At 27.8% G+C, this 23,467-nt stretch overlaps 1 protein-coding gene across 4 annotated transcripts in view; it reads right to left on the bottom strand.

The window, feature by feature from the left end:
- LOC145249645 (ceramide transfer protein-like) overlaps positions 1-23,467 on the bottom strand; it is a 123,378-nt gene that overhangs the window by 25,401 nt on the left and 74,510 nt on the right. For all 4 annotated transcript variants that reach the window (XM_080111409.1, XM_080111411.1, XM_080111410.1 and 1 more), the window contains 3 exons: positions 7,794-7,948; positions 2,320-2,412; positions 2,083-2,169 (listed from right to left, as the gene is read on the bottom strand). In XM_080111409.1, coding sequence (XP_079967535.1) covers positions 2,083-2,169; positions 2,320-2,412; positions 7,794-7,948 — 335 coding nt within the window. The remainder of the gene's footprint in view (positions 1-2,082; positions 2,170-2,319; positions 2,413-7,793; positions 7,949-23,467) is intronic.

The raw sequence follows: 23,467 nt of genomic DNA on the forward strand, positions 1-23,467 counted from the left end.
ATGGTTATATCTCACCGGATTAGTGAATCTCTTGACAAAGGCTTCCTTTCTAGGGCAATTGCTCTTGACATATCAAAGGCCTTCGACAAGGTATGGCATAAGGGCCTACTTCACAAGATTTCCAGCTACGGTATAACTGGAAATGTTTTCTCAATCATTAAATCATTTCTCTCCGATAGGCTCATAAGAGTAGTGGTTGATGGACAAAAATCAGAGGCCTGCAGTATTAATGCTGGAGTCCCTCAAGGGTCAATCCTGGGCCCAATTCTCTTTCTGATCTACATCAATGATCTCCCTAAACACATACTTAAATCATTCGTTGACATCTATGCTGATGACATGACCATCTACGGCAACACATCAAAGGCTGTAAATGACAAAGTTCTCTCTGATTCTCTCTCCTCTGATCTCGAGCGCGTGGTTCAGTGGGGGAAGATGTGGCTGGTTACCTTTAATGCATCTAAAACCAAACTCCTATCTTTACATCAACGCTCTGATTCCCATCTGGCATCAATTTAAATGAATGGCTCTCATCTAGGAGAAGCCCCATGTTTTGATAAGCTTCTGGGTTTATCCTTTACTCCTGATCTGAAATGGAACACGTACATCAAGTCTGTTGCCAAGGTCGCTGGAAAGATGGTGGGATCCTTCCACCGCTCCAGAAGATATCTCACTACTGATGCAATTCTCTATCTATATAAAAGCCAAGTACATCCAAGGATGGAATACTGCTGCCATATCTGGGTAGGAGCTGCTAAAAACAGCCTATCCTGCCTTGACAGAGTACAAAATACACTTCGTGGCTTAGTGAGGGATGCCCTTTTCTCTACCCTGCAACCTCTCTCCCACAGAAGAGACGTTGCGAGCCTATCCTTGTTTTATCGTTATTTCCATGGCAGGTGCTCGTCTGAACTCCAATCTCTGGTCCCCCCTCACCAATCTTTCACGAAAAACACCCGTCTAGCTGAATCCACTGTGAAAAATTTTCCCCACTCTTTATCTGTGCCTAAATCAAAACAAATTCCATGAACAAAGCTTCTTTCTTAGAACTGCACGCCTGTGGAACTCTGTTCCGTTTGACTGCTTCCCACCTGACTACAACCTGGATGTCTTCAAGCCCAACGTAAACAAATTCCTGATGAACCGTCCCCTTAAGTGAACACCTCATTAAATCTCCACACTAACGTACTGTACTTGCAATAACCCGTATCCCTGAGTGGCTTCCGGGCCTTGATAAGTGGTGACCACCGTGTAAAAAAAAAAAAAAAAAAAAACTAAAACCCTCTGGACTTTTCTGTCTGGTCCATCTTAGAGGAGATCTGTGCCTACAGCTCATGATAATATGGAAACTTTGAAGAAGTCCCTTATGTGAGCGAGAATGGCCCTAAATTCCCCAAGAAATCCTCTGTGCCGCAGTAAAGAGCTTCAGGAGGAAACTTGAACAAATAATTGCAGCCAAAGTCGGCCATATTGAAAAATAAATGGGTTACTACGATATGGTGTGATGATTTTTGCTTGATTTCATCCTTTATTAGTTGTTGAATTAACATTTTTACAAGATCGGAGACTTTCTCCACACCCTGTATATACATGTATGATGGCTGCAAAGTCATGTTTGAGCATTGCCTGACGGAAACAGTTCTACGATAATGCAGTTTTTAACCATGCTAGAAAGTTACATTCTTGAATACAAATGTTACAATGCTGTGATTTTCCAGATCATTACACAAGCAGTCCCAAAGCTGTTTCTTACTATTAGTGTTAATATTGTAGAAGCCTTTTAAAGTTCTACCCACAGTCATAAAACCACAGAAGACCTTGAAATGTTTTTAACAATGATTGTGCATTAATCTTGAGTGAGGAAAGGTTTTAGGCAGAATCAATTCTATTCTCTAAACTGCTACCATAATAATTCTAAAAGAGCAAGTCTTCATCATTGGAAGCAACAGCGCAAACACACGTTGATAGATATTCAAGCAATGATCACACGATTTTGCTAATTTTCCATTTTTGTTATACTTATTGATGAAGTTATTATTTAGATAAAAAATATTAGAGGCAGAATAAAAGAAATGTTCAAACCCTTTCTTCTTCTTTTTCCAGTTTATCAAGTGCAGCATCAACAGCATCAAAAAATTCATCTTCATTGATTGCACAATGAGGACCTTCCTGCAATTGATGAACAAACTCATAAAATAACACAGCTTAAAAAAAAATCATGTAAGCAGAATCCAAACAAAATAACTTGATAAAAATGGTGATGCAATGAATATAAACCTGCAAGAAATTCTAATCAGAATAATAATTCATTCAACTCACCTCATAATCTGGGCCTCCAAATACAATTGGTTTCTGTCTGTCCATTAAAGTAGTTTTATACGATTCTTCAACTTTTTTCCGTTTTTCCACTTCCTAAACACATAGAAAAATAAAATGCATATTTGGTAAACAAATCTAACCATGTTTACACAAACATTTTTTCTGATGAATCAAAGTTTAAAAAAAAAAAAAATTCAAAGGATTGAACCATCAACTTAAGAAAACTTCCACTTTGAACTGATTTTAACCAATGCTATTACTTGATGGCTACAAACTTAAAACCGGCTTAAAGTGTAATGTTGTGACCCTTTGGCTGTGATCAAAACATTGAAAAACCATGACTGAATAAAAAACAGATAAATAAAACATGTAATTTATTCTAATTATTATAACGCTCTGCCTGAGAAGACAAAGAATTGTATGCATAAATCTGACATTTTGAGCCAGTTTTAAAAATTAAACAATTTATTCAATTATGTATATATTATATATATATATATATATATATATATATATATAATAAAATAGGAAAGACTCTTCCCATCCAGTAAAAACTGTTACAGCTTTGCAAATGCAGACGCAACATATACATTCAATATGGTCAAACTATTTGCTGTAGGTTTTGCGCATATTCTCAGTAGCTTTCATTCGTTATCATAAAGTCTTATATTTCCTAGGAGAGTCACATTCCAAAATAAGGCATAATTACTAGTGATAGCATGGTTTTCCCCTCACTAATTATTTTGTCCTCTTCCTCTTCCAACCTAACGGGGAACTAATCTTGATTGGTCATGGTTTTAACAACAGCACTGTCCATGTTATACTTTTACTAATATATGTTTACAATTACTACTTTTGTATACTACGCTTAAAATAATGATCCCTTCCTCAACAAGTTCCAGCAAGTTTTTCATTGGTTGCTAGCATGTTCAGATTTAAAGATTAATGGAATCAATGATTCAGTTAAAAAAAAAAAATAAAAATAAAATAAACTTTCATCACCCAGGAACATAACATCGGATACTTTGAGACTTACATGATGATTTTTGTCATAAGTTATTCAGTTTTGTCATTCTACATACTTATTCGGTTCTATTTATTTACAAGCAAAATAGAGGAATATGTTCCTTTAGGCAGAGGATGTTTGCTTTTTTTTTTGGGGGGGGGGGTACAGTATATAGTGGCAAACTCCATAATCAATCTCTAGCGTGCTATATGATTTTCATGCATCGCTTATATTATGCAATCAAATTAAAATTTACAATTTAAAAACAAATTTTTTCTAAATATTTTTCTCATGGGACTTGACACTGGTCACAACTGATAGTGATCGACAATGACCAAATGCAAGGTACTGCCTAAAAAAGCCAATGACCACCAGTACTCGCCATTTCAGAGCAGTCCAATGGAGACCAATACTGGTCATGGCCAACAGTGAATGCTGACAATGACTGGTGGAAAGGCAGCCAGCACCTACCGGTAAATGCAAGTAACCACCTCAAAACAGCATCAACTGCCAGAGACCATCACTGCCCAAAAGTTGAAAACAAATGATTTCAGTTCAGAGCAGCACAATAGGTAGACACTAATCATGACTGCCAGTACACGCCAGTAATCTCCCCAAACCAACACTACTCGCTAGTACCCCCCCCCCCCGGTGCAGACAATGACAGCCAGTAGCTTCTGCTACCTGCCACTGCCCATGGAAACCAGATGATTCCATTTGTGCTATGGATGCCAGTGCACGCTATTTTCTAGAGTTGACAACCGTAATTTAATGGGGGGGGGGGGTCTTTACCAAATCTGTCACAGGGCAACGTCAGTACGCAGGTTTTGCTAGTTATTATATTTTTTATATATATATATATATATATATATATATATACACACACACACACACATATATATATTATTTAATAACGGTAAAACAGGAAAAAGATGCAAAACTGGATGTTTTTAGTATATGCATAACTATTTGAAAAATTCTTCAATGGATGCACCAAATCTGTTAATTACAAAAAAGGAGGAAGAAATGCAGTAAATTATAAAAACACAAAATTTTCATATTTTTATTATAAGTTTTATACATATACTTTTAGTTTTTTCTTTTTTTCTTTCTCCCCTCTGTTGCACTCACTGCATGTTTTCAAATAGTTACACACATTCAAAAACGTCTTTTTCCTATGTTTTGTCATTATTTAATTTCAAATCTTCTGAAGATGTTCATTGATCTGAATGAAACCAGTAAAATTCTTATTTTGATGTTTTTTTTCCTGTGTTTCAATATTTTAACTGTTGTCTTTTACATACATTGTGTTTAAATTTGTAATCATTTGTTTTCAATTAAATTCTACACTAGATCTACTTGTCATCCAACGAATGTGCTGCTTTTTTTTTTTTTAGATGTCTTACTCTCCACTGTTCTTCTTTCTATAATTTTTACTAATTACATCATTATTTTAAATTTTATTTATCACTAAGTTTGTTAAACTTCAGTTTGTATTGAATGCAAATAACTAAGGAACATTAAAAACTTGTTTTTTTATATTTCTGGAGATTTTCAAGAAGAATAGCAGAGATACAAAGATTGCTTGGGAGGGGAGGTGCATGAGATAATAAAATAGTTAAAAAAAGTAGATATATCTTACACTAATTCAGTCCATGGATGAATATTAGAGCATTGTTTTTGTTTTAAATACAGCCATCTTGAGGATTGAATGAGAAATTATATGTCCTCCCATCTCCAGCCCATAATGTAAATTTACCTTCTCTATTTTTACTTTTATACACTTTAGTACATAGTATGACTTTAGGTCAATTTAACAGCCAGTGTACGAGTTCTGTGAAATTTTACTCACTCATGAATGCTGGTTTGATCTATTGAGTTGTCTACAAGTGGTTTTATCATTTCTTCCATGTAAAGATCAAAGCATTTAATTGTTTTCTTTTTTTTTTTTTTTTTTGAATAGATGTGTGTAATTGGGATAGTGCACTGATAGGCAGAATTTTGGGGGTTTGATTTGAGTTTTAGATAACATTGTAAGACTAATTTTTCATGTCTCATTTTAGTTCATAGGATTCCACATGTAAGTTTTCTATAGGGAAGGTTTTGAATGCCTCCAAGGCAAGTCAATTCTGTGTGATGGATTGGGTCCAGAGTTTTAAGATAACTTTTTCTGGTTAAACCATATATAAAGCTTTCATAGTCTAGTTTGGCTCTTGTCAGGGTTCTATCTCCACTCAGTATTTGCTATAACCCTTAATAGTTGTAGGGTTTTGAAACATTTTTATTTTAAATATTTTAAGTGAGGGATGAAGGAGAGTTTGTTTTTGTCAAAAATAAGTCCCAGAAATTTATGTTGACCGGCTATTTTGATTTTTGTTCCTTTTAGGTTGAAAGTAGGGTCATTATTGGATCCTGGGGTGGGATGCAGATATTTATAGTTTTGTGTAGTGTAGCAATGGCTTGAATATTAGTTTTTAGAGCTATTTTGCTCTGTGGGATATTATTTCTAATAAGGATAGATACTCTTCCAGAAACTCTGTGTTGGGTATTGTTGATGTGATTGTAGTGTTTGTAATTTTTTATATTTATTTTATCTTCAGCTTTTAAAAAGGTTTCTTGGAGACATGACTGGTTCATGGTTTGTTATAAGTTTTAGGCCCAGCAATTCCATTGGATGATTTTTTGGGTTATGGTTTGAGTTTACATATGGAAGTTGAGCGTGGTCTGTTTATTTTGGTTTTAACTTTGTTGGTTGGTGGTTTATTTCCTATTCCTTCACGGACGTTTTTTGGTATCTTTTTTTTTTCTTCAGTGAAGGGGGTTGTTTCTATAGATGTAGCATTTTTAAATTTTATGGGTCTTTTGAGTTGAATTTTGGTTTGAGAGTTTTGTTCAGTTTTGTAATCTTTATTTTCAATGTTGATCTATTTTATAGTTTTTGTTTTGTTTGTTTTTTTAACTCTCCCATTATTTCATTGAGTAATTTTATAATAACTTCATATTCGATGAATTTGCCTTTGTTGTTTAGTCTGGTGGTATGCTGTATGTTTTTTGTTTATTTCAGAGTATCTTGTATTTTCGGCTAGATTACGAGCTTCTTGGAAGGTTATATTTTTAGTATATTTTATTTTAGTAATTTATTTTTCTTTCTTCCATTTGTTACATTCTTTTGAACTTGCACTATGGCCTTTTTGGCAATTAGTACATTTTTACGATCTGTGTTTCATTTTCTCCACACTTCATGCATACTGAAGAGCATGTGCACTGGTCTCGATGGTGTCCATACCTTTGGCAGTTGTAGTATCTGAGTGGGTTGGTATGTATGGTTCAATGTTTATTTTTTTTCATACCCTATTTTTATGTTACTTGGGATTTGATGGGTTTTAACAGTTAGAATGTAGGAGTCTGTATTGATAGTTTCACCATATCTTTTAATTTGGATTCTTTTTATATCGATAACAATTTGGTTTCTCAAGTCTTTATTTCTTCCAAGGAGCATGGGGATAATTTTGAACTCTCGAACACTCCTTTACTGATATTCAGCGTTTTATGGGGGTAGATTTTTACTTTTTGGTCGTTAAAGACAAAATTGTTAATTTGAAGATTTTTATGTTTTTGGCTTTCTACTTTTACTAGTAGTGTGCTGTTATTTAGTTTCTTGACCATTTTAGGTTTGATGTTTGAAAAAGTTTTCTTTATTTTGAAGAGAGACACTTTTGTTATCGGGTCCCATTCGGTTGCTTCTATAATTATAAAATAAACATTTTGATTTAGATTTTGGTTCTGGGATTCTGTTTCTGAATCTGAACTTCACAATGATTTCTTTGTTGAGGCTTTTTATTTGACATTTGCATATTTTGGATTTTTCATTTCTCCTGCTCCTCATTCGTCTCTGAACCCTGTGCGGGAAGTGTGTGTGGGTGTGTGTGGAGGGGGGGGGCATTTGCCCCAATGTAACAAGAATACAGAAGAAGTGCACATCCTGCTGATGGACTCGAGCACCCGTGTTTCCTTTGTCTTTTCTAATGGCTTCATTTCTAGAAAAAAAATGTTAGTTTTCCAGCCATGTTTTATCCATTCTACAGCAAGTTAATTGACTCTTCAGCCACTGCTAACTAAATCAGTTTATTGTCTAATATGTGTATGGGGGGGGGCATTTTTTTGTTGTGTTTGTCTGATTTAGTGCTAGTCATGACCAACTGATTGATTGGATCGGGCCTATCCAATCATAATTTTATTAATTTGCTGAGTAATACAACTCTTTTGTATTGACTTTAAAAATTCTGAAGCTTATCGACTTAATTTTATTAGGAATTTATTTACAACTAAATTTTTAGAAAATTATTTTATTAAAGTGAAAAAAGAAACATGACAATATCTTGTTTTATGTTTTCATAATGACAAAATTTCTAACCCAACGTCAGACTTGTTTGACCTCATAAAAAGTACAGGATTCTATTTTACTTACTCGTTCTAGGCGTTTCTTCCATGCATCTTCTCTTTGTGACATAATTTCAATACAATGGGAGAGGGTAGCAATGATGCCGGCTGTAGTAGCTTTGAATGTGTATGCTTCACCTTTGAAGTCAGGTGCATGTCCACCATGTTGCTGGAGAATCGAGGCTATAAGATGAATAGTGTCATTGGTATTAAACACCTTGGAAAAAGAGGTTAGATCTTTTATCGTGATCATGCAATTCAAGTTGAAAGTCATAAAAGACATTCAAGAAGTTGTGAAGTAGAAATCAGAAAACTTCAGAGAAGAAAAATTTAAGCCAATTTCTTAGTGACATTATAGATTAAAAATGATATCAAAGCTGAGCTATCGAAGCGTTTTCACGTAGTAAAGAAATTCTAATGTAAGCAGCTTTTCAAGAGAAAAAAAATAGCGTTTGATGAGGAGTCGAATAGGAAATATTGAGCATTGGGAGAACAACAAGATGAAGAGATCAATTGAATCAACGAAGAATGAAAAAAAATTACAATTTTTTTCACCATCTTTGCAAATAAAATTAAAATAACAAGAGACATTAAACAGAAAGGAAAAACTTCAAAATAAAAAAATAACTTTCAAAGCTAAATATCAACAATTCACTTCTATAGTATCTTCAAGTATAATTATACATAATTATAAATATTTTTTATACCTACAGGCACTTGTGTTTCGTGCTTTTGCAATCATCAGTAAAGGAAGTGACAATGGCTACTAGTAGAGAGATTTGAACCCAGCCATAAAGCCACCTTGGACTCCATTATTCATAATTATATATATTTTCTAATTTGGTATTCAAATATAAATATTAACAAAATGAAGTTCATTTAGATAGTGCAATACTAGAGCTATATGTTTCATATTATACTGCTTCATTAAGGAGAAACACTCATTCAATTGCACGGTTTTTGGATGAGCATAAAAATGAGTGTCCGTTCCCAATGAAGCCATATAATGTATAGATCATCATCAGGATGTAATATTTAGGATGCTGTGAGTGTCCTGGTTTCTAGAGTGGGCAACACCAGACAACATCTCACACCTGTTCTCAATGTGGTTCAATCCATAAGATTTTGTTCCAATCATGTTGCAAGTAGTCAAGACAATTTGTATGCACTAAAGCTAGGTTTTCCTTGGTTTTCCGTGCATGTTATTGAATTGATGCAAAAGGTGGCATACTGTATATGAACAAATCACATGTAATGCCGAGCAGATAAGGCATCCTATCAATACCAAGCTTCTGATAGAGGACGGCTGAATGGATTATTTCCTCTAGTTTGCTGACACACATTCACCTAATCATGGCTTGCAAAGCCGTTGCAAATCAGAACAGAAGTGTTTGGAATAAGTTTTAATGCAACGATAGCAGAGTGAAAACAGACCAAAAAAAACCCTTGCCCAGAGTCCTGAAAGAAATGTGCCTAGATATAAAGATTGGCGGTAAGTTCCTGAACCTTCCACAAGCAATACAATAGCAAGCAGTGATAGCACATTTGCAATCATCACCAGCATTCAACATGTCATCCAGGTTGTAGAAGGTAGTTTTAACATCACATCAATAAGTGCCACCAGTCCATTATCTATTGGGTGGCCACAACCAGTCTCCTAGCAAGACAACTACCCTTCTTGTAGACCAATAGTTGCACTGGAGCATTTAATGAAATTTACACCTGCATCTCTGCAACAAACAGCAGAGGAAAACATACCAGCATCCTTAAACATTCACACACACACACACACACACATACACACGGCAACTATACCAATGTTTTTAATAGAGAACGATGTTTAACAAGTGTTTGCTGGTTGGAAGTATTTGTGCTTAGCAATAATAACAAGATGAATGTACATACATTGAAATGAAAAACAAAAGGTAGCTTCTATTTACTATTCAGGAAAACGATTTCATGTAGAAAAAGTTGAAAGCTTTTAATGTTTTATATTCGTTCAATTTTTATAAAAAAAAAAAAAATATATATATATAGTTTTTGATAAAGAACAGGGTAACATTCAAAATAATATAAAAAATTATAACACTCATAAATTATATGCTTTAATTTTTTTTTTCCACAAGGCACTAAGAATGAATTATTTTGCAAATCTTAAAGCTTTTCAAATTCTCATTTAATTAAAAGACTGAAAATTTTGGCAGCTATTTACATCCAATCATTCTAAAAGATATGAATATAAAAGAATATTTCTTATTCAAAGAGTTGTAAATTTATCTGGCATGGTGGACATTTTATGATCTAACATTTCATTGAATATCTAAGTGGACCATTCTATGACTAAACCATATCTTGATAATGGCCAATGCAACGAGCCATGACAATAAATGAACAGGATGCAATCATCTTCAAACAAAACTTATTTTAATTACTGTTCTCATCTTGATTGTTATTTTGTGAAAATAACAATCAAGATGAGAGCAGTAGTTTTTTTTTTTGTTTTTTTTTATTACATTTGTAGTAGTACGAAGAATCCAAATACAAATAATCAATCCTCATCGCAAAAATTCAGAAACCTAACTTTTAATAATGAATTTTTGAAATAAAGCAAAATAAAAGGAGATATTATAAGAGAAACAGGATAAATCTATTTTATCATCCCATAAGTTTTTAATTCCTTGAAATTTAATAAGTGAGAATATCTAATGAAACTAAATTTTCATAACTTTGTTGTAAACCCCAAAAAATAAACATTAACATTTTGGTCATTTCAATAAAATTTGTTTATATTTTAAATATAACCATAAAGAAAGGAAAATAAATAAGAAATCAATTTGCCTTTTCCTTTGCAGTTTAGAAATAGATCACAACAATCAAGATGCTCAGTCACTAATAAGGAATATTTAAGCACAAATATCTGATCAGAAAATAATATTGCAAAATAAAACTATGTTATAATAAACTAAAAAAAATCATTGAATTAAAACAGCAATAATAAATACTTAATTAATAAGATGTAATTTTTCAAAAACAATATGCAAAATAATCTTCTGACTAATATTGCATATACATAAGCAATATATAGAAAAGATAGTGCATCTATTATGTATAGTTGAAGTAATTTCAAATAGTCCTTTTTCATTTTACCGCAAGTGCAATAAATGGAATTTTCACATTTATTCATTTAGATATAATAGAATTAGTGTTATAGGCGAAATAACCAGAGTGCTACATTACTCTTACACTTAGACACTATACATTAGTTTGATCGTTCATTGATACCTTTCGTTTCACAGAAATACTGGAAACAGTCTGCAGAGTTACAGATATGGACTGTAACTAATTCTTCAATCAATGGTTTGATAGCGTGGAAGATCAAGAGTATAGAGAGATGTGTGCAGAACAGGAAAGTTCATTAGTGTGGTCACATTGAAAGAATGAGAGAGAGGTTTTAGGTTAGTACATGTAGAACAGTTGAGGTAGCAAGGTCAGTTGACAGGGGAACATGAGAGAAAGTGATAAATATAGACTTGAGAAAGAGAGGGATAAAGAAAGAAAGAGATATGTTACTTTGGAATTCAATTTTTAAATACCAACTTATAAAAGTGTCATTAAATCAAATATGATGATGACTGCTGAAAGCTCTTAAAGTGTGACATATCCAAGGAACATTATGCTTTATGAGTTTAAAAGTTGTAACTTTTGGAAAAGGTGTGCCTCATGAATTGTCAGGTAAGCTTAAATTGGGAGCCATGATCTGCAGATAATTCATGAGACATTTTGAAAGCTGACAAATATTTCCAAATTGTTCAAGATGGTGCATAAAGTGATTGAATAGTGCATGAGCTATTAGGAAATTTCTTGCTTGAATGAAGCAATATTTATATGTCCATTGACTACTAAATTTTTATATGATCCATTGACTACTAAATTTTTATATGATCCATTGACTACTAAATTTTTATATGATCCATTGACTACTAAATTTTTATATGATCCATTGACTACTAAATTTTTATATGGTCCATTGACTACTAAATTTTTATATGGTCCATTGACTACTAAATTTTTATATGATCCATTGACTACTAAATTTTTATATGATCCATTGACTACTAAATTTTTATATGATCCATTGACTACTAAATTTTTATATGATCCATTGACTACTAAATTTTTATATGATCCATTGACTACTAAATTTTTATATGATCCATTGACTACTAAATTTTTATATGATCCATTGACTACTAAATTTTTATATGATCCATTGACTACTAAATTTTTATATGATCCATTGACTACTAAATTTTTATATGATCCATTGACTACTAAATTTTTATATGATCCATTGACTACTAAATTTTTATATGGTCCATTGACTACTAAATTTTTATATGTCCATTGACTACTAAATTTTTATATGTCCATTGACTACTAAATTTTTATATGTCCATTGACTACTAAATATTTATATGTCCATTGACTACTAAATATTTATATGTCCATTGACTACTAAATATTTATATGTCCATTGACTACTAAATATTTATATGTCCATTGACTACTAAATTTGATAATGGTGAACAGTTCAAGGAAAGATTCATATCGATATTGCAGAATTTTCTTTAAGTGATGCCACACGATCTCCACAAATTCAACTGGACATCCTGATTGATCTTCACTTTCAAGAGAAAAATTTTGTAAACCATCTTACATTCTTTTTGATAAGTAAATATTTCAACTCTCTGCAATTACAAAGTTACTTTTTCAAACTAATAAAACATGAGGTATCTCAACTGCTCCTTGGATACTATTAGTGAAATTGTAATTAATATTTCTTGTAAAATAAGATTTACTAAAGAATCACTAACATGAATCCAAGTACACAGACACACATACTACACTGGCATAAGTGTTTTGATCTGTAGTTATTAATAACTACAGATCAAAACAGTCATGCCAGTGCAGCAAAGCCTGTACATGTTTGTATGAATATATATATCAATATAACTAGTTCTATTTATTATTGAGTACTATTATATAAATCCAGTGGATTATCTGGATTGTTATCCTATGAATACATTCTTAACCTAGACTGCTTATATATCTACAATATCACATCTATCAAGATAATTTAAAGAATTCGGATGTTCTTTGGTAGGGACTTATCAGGATATATGAAGCTTAACATTTGAGAGTGGAGCATAACATAATAAATTTAAGATAAATAAAATAAAAAATATAGGATTATTGCATGCTATCGCAACAGCTGTTTTCATTGATTTCTCATTGGCATCAGCCATTGGTGTTTCCTGGGGTCTGAGTGACAAAATGCCTTCCCAAGGTACCAGATTTAAACTGCACACTTCCAGTGGAGACTTGGTTAGTACTCTCTCACCTCTGTCTTTCCATCCTCCCTGACCCTTCACAACTAGTTGGTGTGACGCCAGTCGAGGTCATCTACACCAGTTTTTTATTATTATTACTATTATGATAATAATAAGAGTGCTTGTGTAGTGTACACATGTATTTTAAATATTATTTCCAAGTTAAATTAAATTTGGGGTTTGTATTACTGTACACATAGATTCAAAAAGTTGTCAAAAAACAAATATATAACAAATAAATGTTATCAAAGGCAAGATAAGTTACTCTTCTACCTATTTGGAAAGGTTTGTAGTGGTTTTACTCACTTTAAAACGTGTAATTGGTTCGAAAATCATACAATGTTTATCAATATATTTTGAAAATAAAAATGTCGGCATGCTCACTATTGAACTTGGTAAGTTTGGGAAAATGAGTTAAAACAAAAAAATTATACAAAATACTGTTAGAAACCCATATGTCCGCCTATGTCATGGTAACATATACTGAACGAGTTTCTAACAGTGTTTTGTAAATTTTTTTGTTTAAACTCGTTTTCCCAAACTTACCGTGTGCAACAGCAAGCATGCCGCCATTTGCATTTTTCAAATACATTGGTAAACACTGTATGTTTTTGAAGCCGAATAAGCACTTTACATTAAATAAAAACACTAAAAATTTATCCAGTTTGGTAGAAAAGTAACTTCTCTTGCCTTTGATAACATTTATTTGTTATATATTTGTTTTTTGACAACTTTTTCGAATCTATGTGTACAGTAAAACAAACCCATCATGTAAATTATTTACAGTTAAAATGTTATAAAATAAAAAACAAAAACTTGAAGTTTTAAATATATTTCAAAGAAATAAATTACGCCTGATGCTACAATATTCAAAATTCACCAATCGTTAAAAAAAAAAACTGCCGTGAAAAATGCTAACTTTAAAATATTTGGAAATACTCAGTGAAAAGTTTTATTTATTATTAAAAGAACGGACTGAAAAATATTATATAAAAATTGCTTGTTTTTTTTTTTTGCAGTAAAAAAAAAAAAAAAATAAATAAATGAGAAATATTCAACTTTCTCCAATAAAAAGAAAAGTTAAAAAATTAGTTCACTGACTATATTGTTAGATTAAAATTATCCCAATATGCAATAATAATAATTATCATTGAAATGAATGGCTCTCGTCTTCAGGAGGCCTCAAGTTTTGACAAGCTTCTGGACTTGACCATTACTCCTGATCTTAAATGGAACACGTATATCAAATCTGTTGCCAAGGCCGCTGGAAAAATGGTGGGATCTTTCTATCGATCCAGTAGATATCTCACTGCTGATGCTATTCTCTACCTATATAAGAGCCAGGTACGTCCAAGGATGGAATACTGTTGCCATATCTGGGCAGGAGCTGCTAGAAAGGACTTGTCCTGCCTTGATAGAGTTCAAAATAGACTTCGTAGCCTCGTAGGAGATGTCCTTTTCTCCTCCTTGCAACCTCTATCTCACAGAAGAGATGTTGCGAGTTTGTCTCTGATGTATCGTTATTTTCATGGAAAGTGTTCAACTGAGCTTCAATCTATGGTCCCCCCTCGCCAAACTTTCACAAGAAACACTCGTCTAGCTGTAAACACTATCAATAATTTCCCCCACTCTTTATCTGTGCCTAAACCTAAACGTAGATTCCATGAACAAAGCTTCTTTCTTAGAACTGCACGCCTGTGGAATTGTCTTCCGTTTTCCTGCTTTCCGGCTGACTACAATATGGTTGTGTTCAAGTCTAAAGTAAATAAGTTCTTGATGAGCCGTTCCATATAAGTTATTAAATTTACCAAATTTTCATTACTAATGATTACTATATTGACCAATTTCTACTGTACACTCTTTAACCCTTATCCTTGAGTGGCCTCTGGGCCTTGATAATGTGGTGATGCCTTTGTAAAAAAAAAAAAAAAAAAAAAAAAAAATGGAGAATTGTTCTTTCTTTTTAGAACATACATGGACACATATTAGTAGCCAAGGACAATCAGTAAGACAATCGGTAGCCATATTTTTTATGTCTGTTAGCATGACCATGTGGTTAAATACTGGAAACTTTCTATACCTACAAGTTGATCAGGAAATGACGTTATGCTGTCATGTTCACCGCCCCTACTCTCTCGGTGGTGGTGATTATACACATTTCAACCTTCTATTCTACTGGATTTCATGGCATTTTCATTATATGTTTGTCAACTTTCATCTAATTCTTTACGACACTGAAGTCCCTCGTTACTGTTGATACATTTTTAACTCTGGAGCGATTTCCATCTCTACACTTGAGGATTCCCACAGTAAAAATATTTGAACTTAATCTCTAGGGACGATTTAATTTCCCATCATCGATAAAGATGCTTACTTTACTTTTAAGTGGTCTTCTAAATGGATATTTCACCAATGTCATGGACTCTTGCCTGAAGAATACATCTTCCGTCACCCCTGCCAGATACAAATATGCTCTTTTGGACTTATATATATAATTATGTATATGATCTTATGTAAAGGTTTTCTTGTTTGTTTATTGCTTATATGTATATTTTTTTGCTTATGTATGTTTGTTTATTGCTTATATGTACATTCTTTGTTTATGTATGTTTGTTTATTGCTTATATGTACATTTTTTGTTTATGTATGTTTGTTTATTGCTTATATGTACATTTTTTGTTTATGTATGTTTGTTTATTGCTTATATGTACATTCTTTGTTTATGTATGTTTGTTTATTGCTTATATGTACATTTTTTGTTTATGTATGTTTGTTTATTGCTTATATGTATATTTTTGTTTATGTATATGTATGTTTGTTTATTGCTTATATGGACATTTTTTGTTTATGTATATGTATGTTTGTTTATTGCTTATATGTATATTTTTTGGTTTATGTATGTTTGTTTATTGCTTATGTGTATATTTTTTGTTTATGTATATGTATGTTTGTTTATTGCTTATATGTATATTTTTTGTTTATGTATATGTATGTTTGTTTATTGCTTATGTGTATATTTTTTGTTTATGTATATGTATGTTTGTTTATTGCTTATATGTATATTTTTTGGTTTATGTATGTTTGTTTATTGCTTATGTGTATATTTTTTGTTTATGTATGTTTGTTTATTGCTTATATGTATATTTTTTGTTTATGTTTATGTATGTTTGTTTATTGCTTATATGTATATTTTTTTGTTTATGTATGTTTGTTTATTGCTTATATGTATATTTTTTGTTTATGTATGTTTGTTTAATGCTTATATGTATATTTTTTGTTTATGTATGTTTGTTTATTGCTTATATGTATATTTTTTGTTTATTGCTTATATGTATATTTTTTTGTTTATGTATGTTCGTTTATTGCTTATATGTATATTTTTTTGTTTATGTATGTTTGTTTATTGCATATATGTATATTTTTTTGTTTATGTATGTTTGTTTATTGCTTATATGTATATTTTTTGTTTATTGTTTATATGTATATTTTTTGTTTATTGCTTATATGTATATTTTTTTGTTTATGTATGTTTGTTTATTGCTTATATGTATATTTTTTTGTTTATGTATGTTTGTTTATTGCTTATATGTATATTTTTTGTTTATTGCTTCTATGTATATTTTTTCTTTATGTATGTTTGTTTATTGCTTATATGGACATTTTTTGTTTATGTATATGTATGTTTGTTTATTGCTTATATGTATATTTTTTGGTTTATGTATGTTTGTTTATTGCTTATGTGTATATTTTTTGTTTATGTATATGTATGTTTGTTTATTGCTTATATGTATATTTTTTGTTTATGTATATGTATGTTTGTTTATTGCTTATGTGTATATTTTTTGTTTATGTATATGTATGTTTGTTTATTGCTTATATGTATATTTTTTGGTTTATGTATGTTTGTTTATTGCTTATGTGTATATTTTTTGTTTATGTATGTTTGTTTATTGCTTATATGTATATTTTTTGTTTATGTTTATGTATGTTTGTTTATTGCTTATATGTATATTTTTTTGTTTATGTATGTTTGTTTATTGCTTATATGTATATTTTTTGTTTATGTATGTTTGTTTAATGCTTATATGTATATTTTTTGTTTATGTATGTTTGTTTATTGCTTATATGTATATTTTTTGTTTATTGCTTATATGTATATTTTTTTGTTTATGTATGTTCGTTTATTGCTTATATGTATATTTTTTTGTTTATGTATGTTTGTTTATTGCATATATGTATATTTTTTTGTTTATGTATGTTTGTTTATTGCTTATATGTATATTTTTTGTTTATTGTTTATATGTATATTTTTTGTTTATTGCTTATATGTATATTTTTTTGTTTATGTATGTTTGTTTATTGCTTATATGTATATTTTTTTGTTTATGTATGTTTGTTTATTGCTTATATGTATATTTATTGTTTATGTATGTTTATTGCTTATATGTATATTTTTTTGTTTATGTATGTTTGTTTATTGCTTATATGTATATTTTTTTGTTTATGCATGTTCGTTTATTGCTTATATGTATATTTTTTTGTTTATGTATGTTTGTTTATTGCTTATATGTATATTCTTTTGTTTATGTATGTTTATTGCTTATATGTATATTTTTTGTTTATTGCTTATATGTATATTTTTTTGTTTATGTATGTTTGTTTATTGCTTATATGTATATTTTTTGTTTATGTATGTTTGTTTATTACTTATATGTATATTTTTTGTTTATTGCTTCTATGTATATTTTTTTGTTTATGTATGTTTGTTTATTGCTTATATGTATATTTTTTGTTTATTGCTTATATGTATATTTTTTTGTTTATGTATGTTAGTTTATTGTTTATATGTATATTTTTTTGTTTATGTATGTTTGTTTATTGCTTATATGTATATTCTTTTGTTTATGTATGTTTGTTTATTGCTTATATGTATATTTTTTTGTTTATGTATGTTTGTTTATTGCTTATATGTATATTTTTTGTTCATGTATGTTTGTTTATTGCTTATATGTATATTTTTTGTTTATTGCTTCTATGTATATTTTTTTCTTTATGTATGTTTGTTTATTGCTTATATGTATATTTTTTGTTTATTGCTTATATGTATATTTTTTTGTTTATGTATGTTAGTTTATTGTTTATATGTATATTTTTTTGTTTATGTATGTTTGTTTATTGCTTATATGTATATTTTTTTATTTATGTATGTTTGTTTATTGCTTATATGTATATTTTTTTGTTTATGTATGTTTGTTTATTGCTTATATGTATATTTTTTTGTTTATGCATGTTTGTTTATTGCTTATATGTATATTTTTTTGTTTATGCATGTTTGTTTATTGCTTATATGTATATTTTTTTGTTTATGTATGTTTATTGCTTATATGTATATTTTTTGTTTATTGCTTATATGTATATTTCTTTGTTTATGTATGTTTGTTTATTGCTTATATGTATATTTCTTTGTTTATGTATGTTTGTTTATTGCTTATATGTATACTTCTTTGTTTATGTATGTTTGTTTATTGCTTATATGTATATTTTTTTGTTTATGTATGTTTCTTTATTGCTTATATGTATATTTTTTTGTTTATGTATGTTTGTTTATTGCTTATATGTATATTTATTGTTTATGTATGTTTATTGCTTATATGTATATTTTTTTGTTTATGTATGTTTGTTTATTGCTTATATGTATATTTTTTTGTTTATGCATGTTTGTTTATTGCTTATATGTATATTTTTTTGTTTATGTATGTTTGTTTATTGCTTATATGTATATTCTTTTGTTTATGTATGTTTATTGCTTATATGTATATTTTTTGTTTATTGCTTATATGTATATTTTTTTGTTTATGTATGTTTGTTTATTGCTTATATGTATATTTTTTGTTTATGTATGTTTGTTTATTACTTATATGTATATTTTTTGTTTATTGCTTCTATGTATATTTTTTTGTTTATGTATGTTTGTTTATTGCTTATATGTATATTTTTTGTTTATTGCTTATATGTATATTTTTTTGTTTATGTATGTTAGTTTATTGTTTATATGTATATTTTTTTGTTTATGTATGTTTGTTTATTGCTTATATGTATATTCTTTTGTTTATGTATGTTTGTTTATTGCTTATATGTATATTTTTTTGTTTATGTATGTTTGTTTATTGCTTATATGTATATTTTTTGTTCATGTATGTTTGTTTATTGCTTATATGTATATTTTTTGTTTATTGCTTCTATGTATATTTTTTTCTTTATGTATGTTTGTTTATTGCTTATATGTATATTTTTTGTTTATTGCTTATATGTATATTTTTTTGTTTATGTATGTTAGTTTATTGTTTATATGTATATTTTTTTGTTTATGTATGTTTGTTTATTGCTTATATGTATATTTTTTTATTTATGTATGTTTGTTTATTGCTTATATGTATATTTTTTTGTTTATGTATGTTTGTTTATTGCTTATATGTATATTTTTTTGTTTATGCATGTTTGTTTATTGCTTATATGTATATTTTTTGTTTATGCATGTTTGTTTATTGCTTATATGTATATTTTTTTGTTTATGTATGTTTATTGCTTATATGTATATTTTTTGTTTATTGCTTATATGTATATTTCTTTGTTTATGTATGTTTGTTTATTGCTTATATGTATACTTCTTTGTTTATGTATGTTTGTTTATTGCTTATATGTATATTTTTTTGTTTATGTATGTTTCTTTATTGCTTATATGTATATTTTTTTGTTTATGTATGTTTGTTTATTGCTTATATGTATATTTATTGTTTATGTATGTTTATTGCTTATATGTATATTTTTTTGTTTATGTATGTTTGTTTATTGCTTATATGTATATTTTTTTGTTTATGCATGTTTGTTTATTGCTTATATGTATATTTTTTTGTTTATGTATGTTTGTTTATTGCTTATATGTATATTCTTTTGTTTATGTATGTTTATTGCTTATATGTATATTTTTTGTTTATTGCTTATATGTATATTTTTTTGTTTATGTATGTTTGTTTATTGCTTATATGTATATTTTTTGTTTATGTATGTTTGTTTATTACTTATATGTATATTTTTTGTTTATTGCTTCTATGTATATTTTTTTGTTTATGTATGTTTGTTTATTGCTTATATGTATATTTTTTGTTTATTGCTTATATGTATATTTTTTTGTTTATGTATGTTAGTTTATTGTTTATATGTATATTTTTTTGTTTATGTATGTTTGTTTATTGCTTATATGTATATTCTTTTGTTTATGTATGTTTGTTTATTGCTTATATGTATATTTTTTTGTTTATGTATGTTTGTTTATTGCTTATATGTATATTTTTTGTTCATGTATGTTTGTTTATTGCTTATATGTATATTTTTTGTTTATTGCTTCTATGTATATTTTTTTCTTTATGTATGTTTGTTTATTGCTTATATGTATATTTTTTGTTTATTGCTTATATGTATATTTTTTTGTTTATGTATGTTAGTTTATTGTTTATATGTATATTTTTTTGTTTATGTATGTTTGTTTATTGCTTATATGTATATTTTTTTATTTATGTATGTTTGTTTATTGCTTATATGTATATTTTTTTGTTTATGTATGTTTGTTTATTGCTTATATGTATATTTTTTTGTTTATGCATGTTTGTTTATTGCTTATATGTATATTTTTTTGTTTATGCATGTTTGTTTATTGCTTATATGTATATTTTTTTGTTTATGTATGTTTATTGCTTATATGTATATTTTTTGTTTATTGCTTATATGTATATTTCTTTGTTTATGTATGTTTGTTTATTGCTTATATGTATATTTCTTTGTTTATGTATGTTTGTTTATTGCTTATATGTATACTTCTTTGTTTATGTATGTTTGTTTATTGCTTATATGTATATTTTTTTGTTTATGTATGTTTCTTTATTGCTTATATGTATATTTTTTTGTTTATGTATGTTTCTTTATTGCTTATATGTATATTTTTTTGTTTATGTATGTATGTTTATTGCTTATATGTATATTTTTTGTTTATTGCTTATATGTATATTTTTTTGTTTATGTATGTTTGTTTATTGCTTATATTTATATTTTTTTTTTATGTTTATGTAGGTTTGTTTATTGCTTCTATGTATATTTTTTTCTTTATGTTTGTTTATTGCTTATATGTATATTTTTTTGTTTATGTATGTTTCTTTATTGCTTATATGTATATGTTTTGTTTTTGTTTATGTATGTTTGTTTATTGCTTATATGTATATGTTTTGTTTTTGTTTATGTATGTTTGTTTATTGCTTATATGTATATTTTTTTGTTGATGTATGTTTGTTTATTGCTTATATGTATATTTTTTGTTTATGTATGTTTATTGCTTATATGTATATTTGTTTGTTTATGTATGTTTGTTTATTGCTTATATGTATATTTTTTTGTTTATGTATGTTTGTTTATTGCTTATATGTATATTTGTTTGTTTATGTATGTTTGTTTATTGCTTATATGTATATTTTTTTGTTTATGTATGTTTGTTTATTGCTTATATGTATATTTTTTGTTTATTGCTTATATGTATATTTTTTTGTTTATGTATGTTTGTTTATATGTATATTTTTTTGTTTATGTATGTTTATTTATTGCTTATATGTATATTTTTTTGTTTATGTATGTTTATTGCTTCTATGTATATTTTTTTGTTTATGTATGTTTGTTTATATGTATATTTTTTTGTTTATGTATTTTTATTTATTGCTTATATGTATATTTTTTGTTTATTGCTTATATGTATATTTTTTGTTTATTGCTTATATGTATATTTTTTGTTTATTGCTTATATGTATATTTTTTTGTTTATGTATGTTTGTTTATATGTATATTTTTTTGTTTATGTATGTTTATTTATTGCTTATATGTATATTTTTTGTTTATTGCTTATATGAATATTTTTTTGTTTATGTATGTTTGTTTATTGCTTATATGTATATTTTTTTGTTTATGTATGTTTGTTTATAGCATATATGTATATTTTTTTGTTTATGTATGTTTGTTTATTGCTTATATGTAGATTTTTTGTTTATTGCTTATATGTAGATTTTTTTGTTTATGTATGTTTGTTTATTGCTTATATGTATATTTTTTTGTTTATGTATGTTTGTTTATTGCTTATATGTATATTTTTTGTTTGTTGCTTCTATGTATATTTTTTTCTTTATGTATGTTTGTTTATTGCTTATATGTATATTTTTTGTTTATTGCTTATATGTATATTTTTTTATTTATGTATGTTAGTTTATTGCTTATATGTATATTTTTTTGTTTATGTATGTTTCTTTATTGCTTATATGTATATTTTTTTGTTTATGTATGTTTCTTTATAGCATATGTATACTTCTTGGTTTATGCATGTTTGTTTATTGCTTATATGTATATTTTTTTGTTTATGCATGTTTGTTTATTGCTTATATGTATATTTCTTTGTTTATGTATGTTTATTTTTTGCTTATATGTATATTTTTTGTTTATGTATGTTTGTTTATTGCTTATATGTATATTTTTTTGTTTATGTATGTTTGTTTATTGCTTATATGTATATTTTTTGTTTATTGCTTATATGCATATTTTTTTGTTTATGTATGTTTATTTATTGCTTATATGTATATTTTTTGTTTATGTATGTTTATTTATTGCTTATATGTATATTTTTTGTTTATGCATGTTTGTTTATTGCTTATATGTATATTTCTTTGTTTATGTATGTTTGTTTATTGCTTATATGTATATTTTTTTGTTTATGTATGTTTATTGCTTATATGTATATTTTTTTGTTTATGTATGTTTATTGCTTATATGTATATTTTTTGTTTATTGCTTATATGTATATTTTTTTGTTTATGTATGTTTGTTTATTGCTTATATGTATATTTTTTGTTTATGTATGTTTGTTTATTGCTTATATGTATATTTCTTTGTTTATGTATGTTTGTTTATTGCTTATATGTATATTTCTTTGTTTATGTATGTTTGTTTATTGCTTATATGTATATTTCTTTGTTTATGTATGTTTGTTTATTGCTTATATGTATATTTTTTTGTTTATGTATGCTTGTTTATTGCTTATATGTATATTTTTTGTTTATTGCTTATATGTATATTTTTTTGTTTATGTATGTTTGTTTATTGCTTATATGTATATTTTTTGTTCATGTATGTTTGTTTATTGCTTATATGTATATTTTTTTGTTTATGTATGTTTGTTTATTGCTTATATGTATATTTTTTGTTTATTGCTTATATGTATATTTTT

Source organism: Euprymna scolopes, chromosome 28 (assembly GCF_053919585.1).
Source record: "Euprymna scolopes isolate OS-2025 chromosome 28, ASM5391958v1, whole genome shotgun sequence".
Taxonomy (NCBI): Eukaryota; Metazoa; Mollusca; class Cephalopoda; order Sepiida; family Sepiolidae; genus Euprymna; species Euprymna scolopes.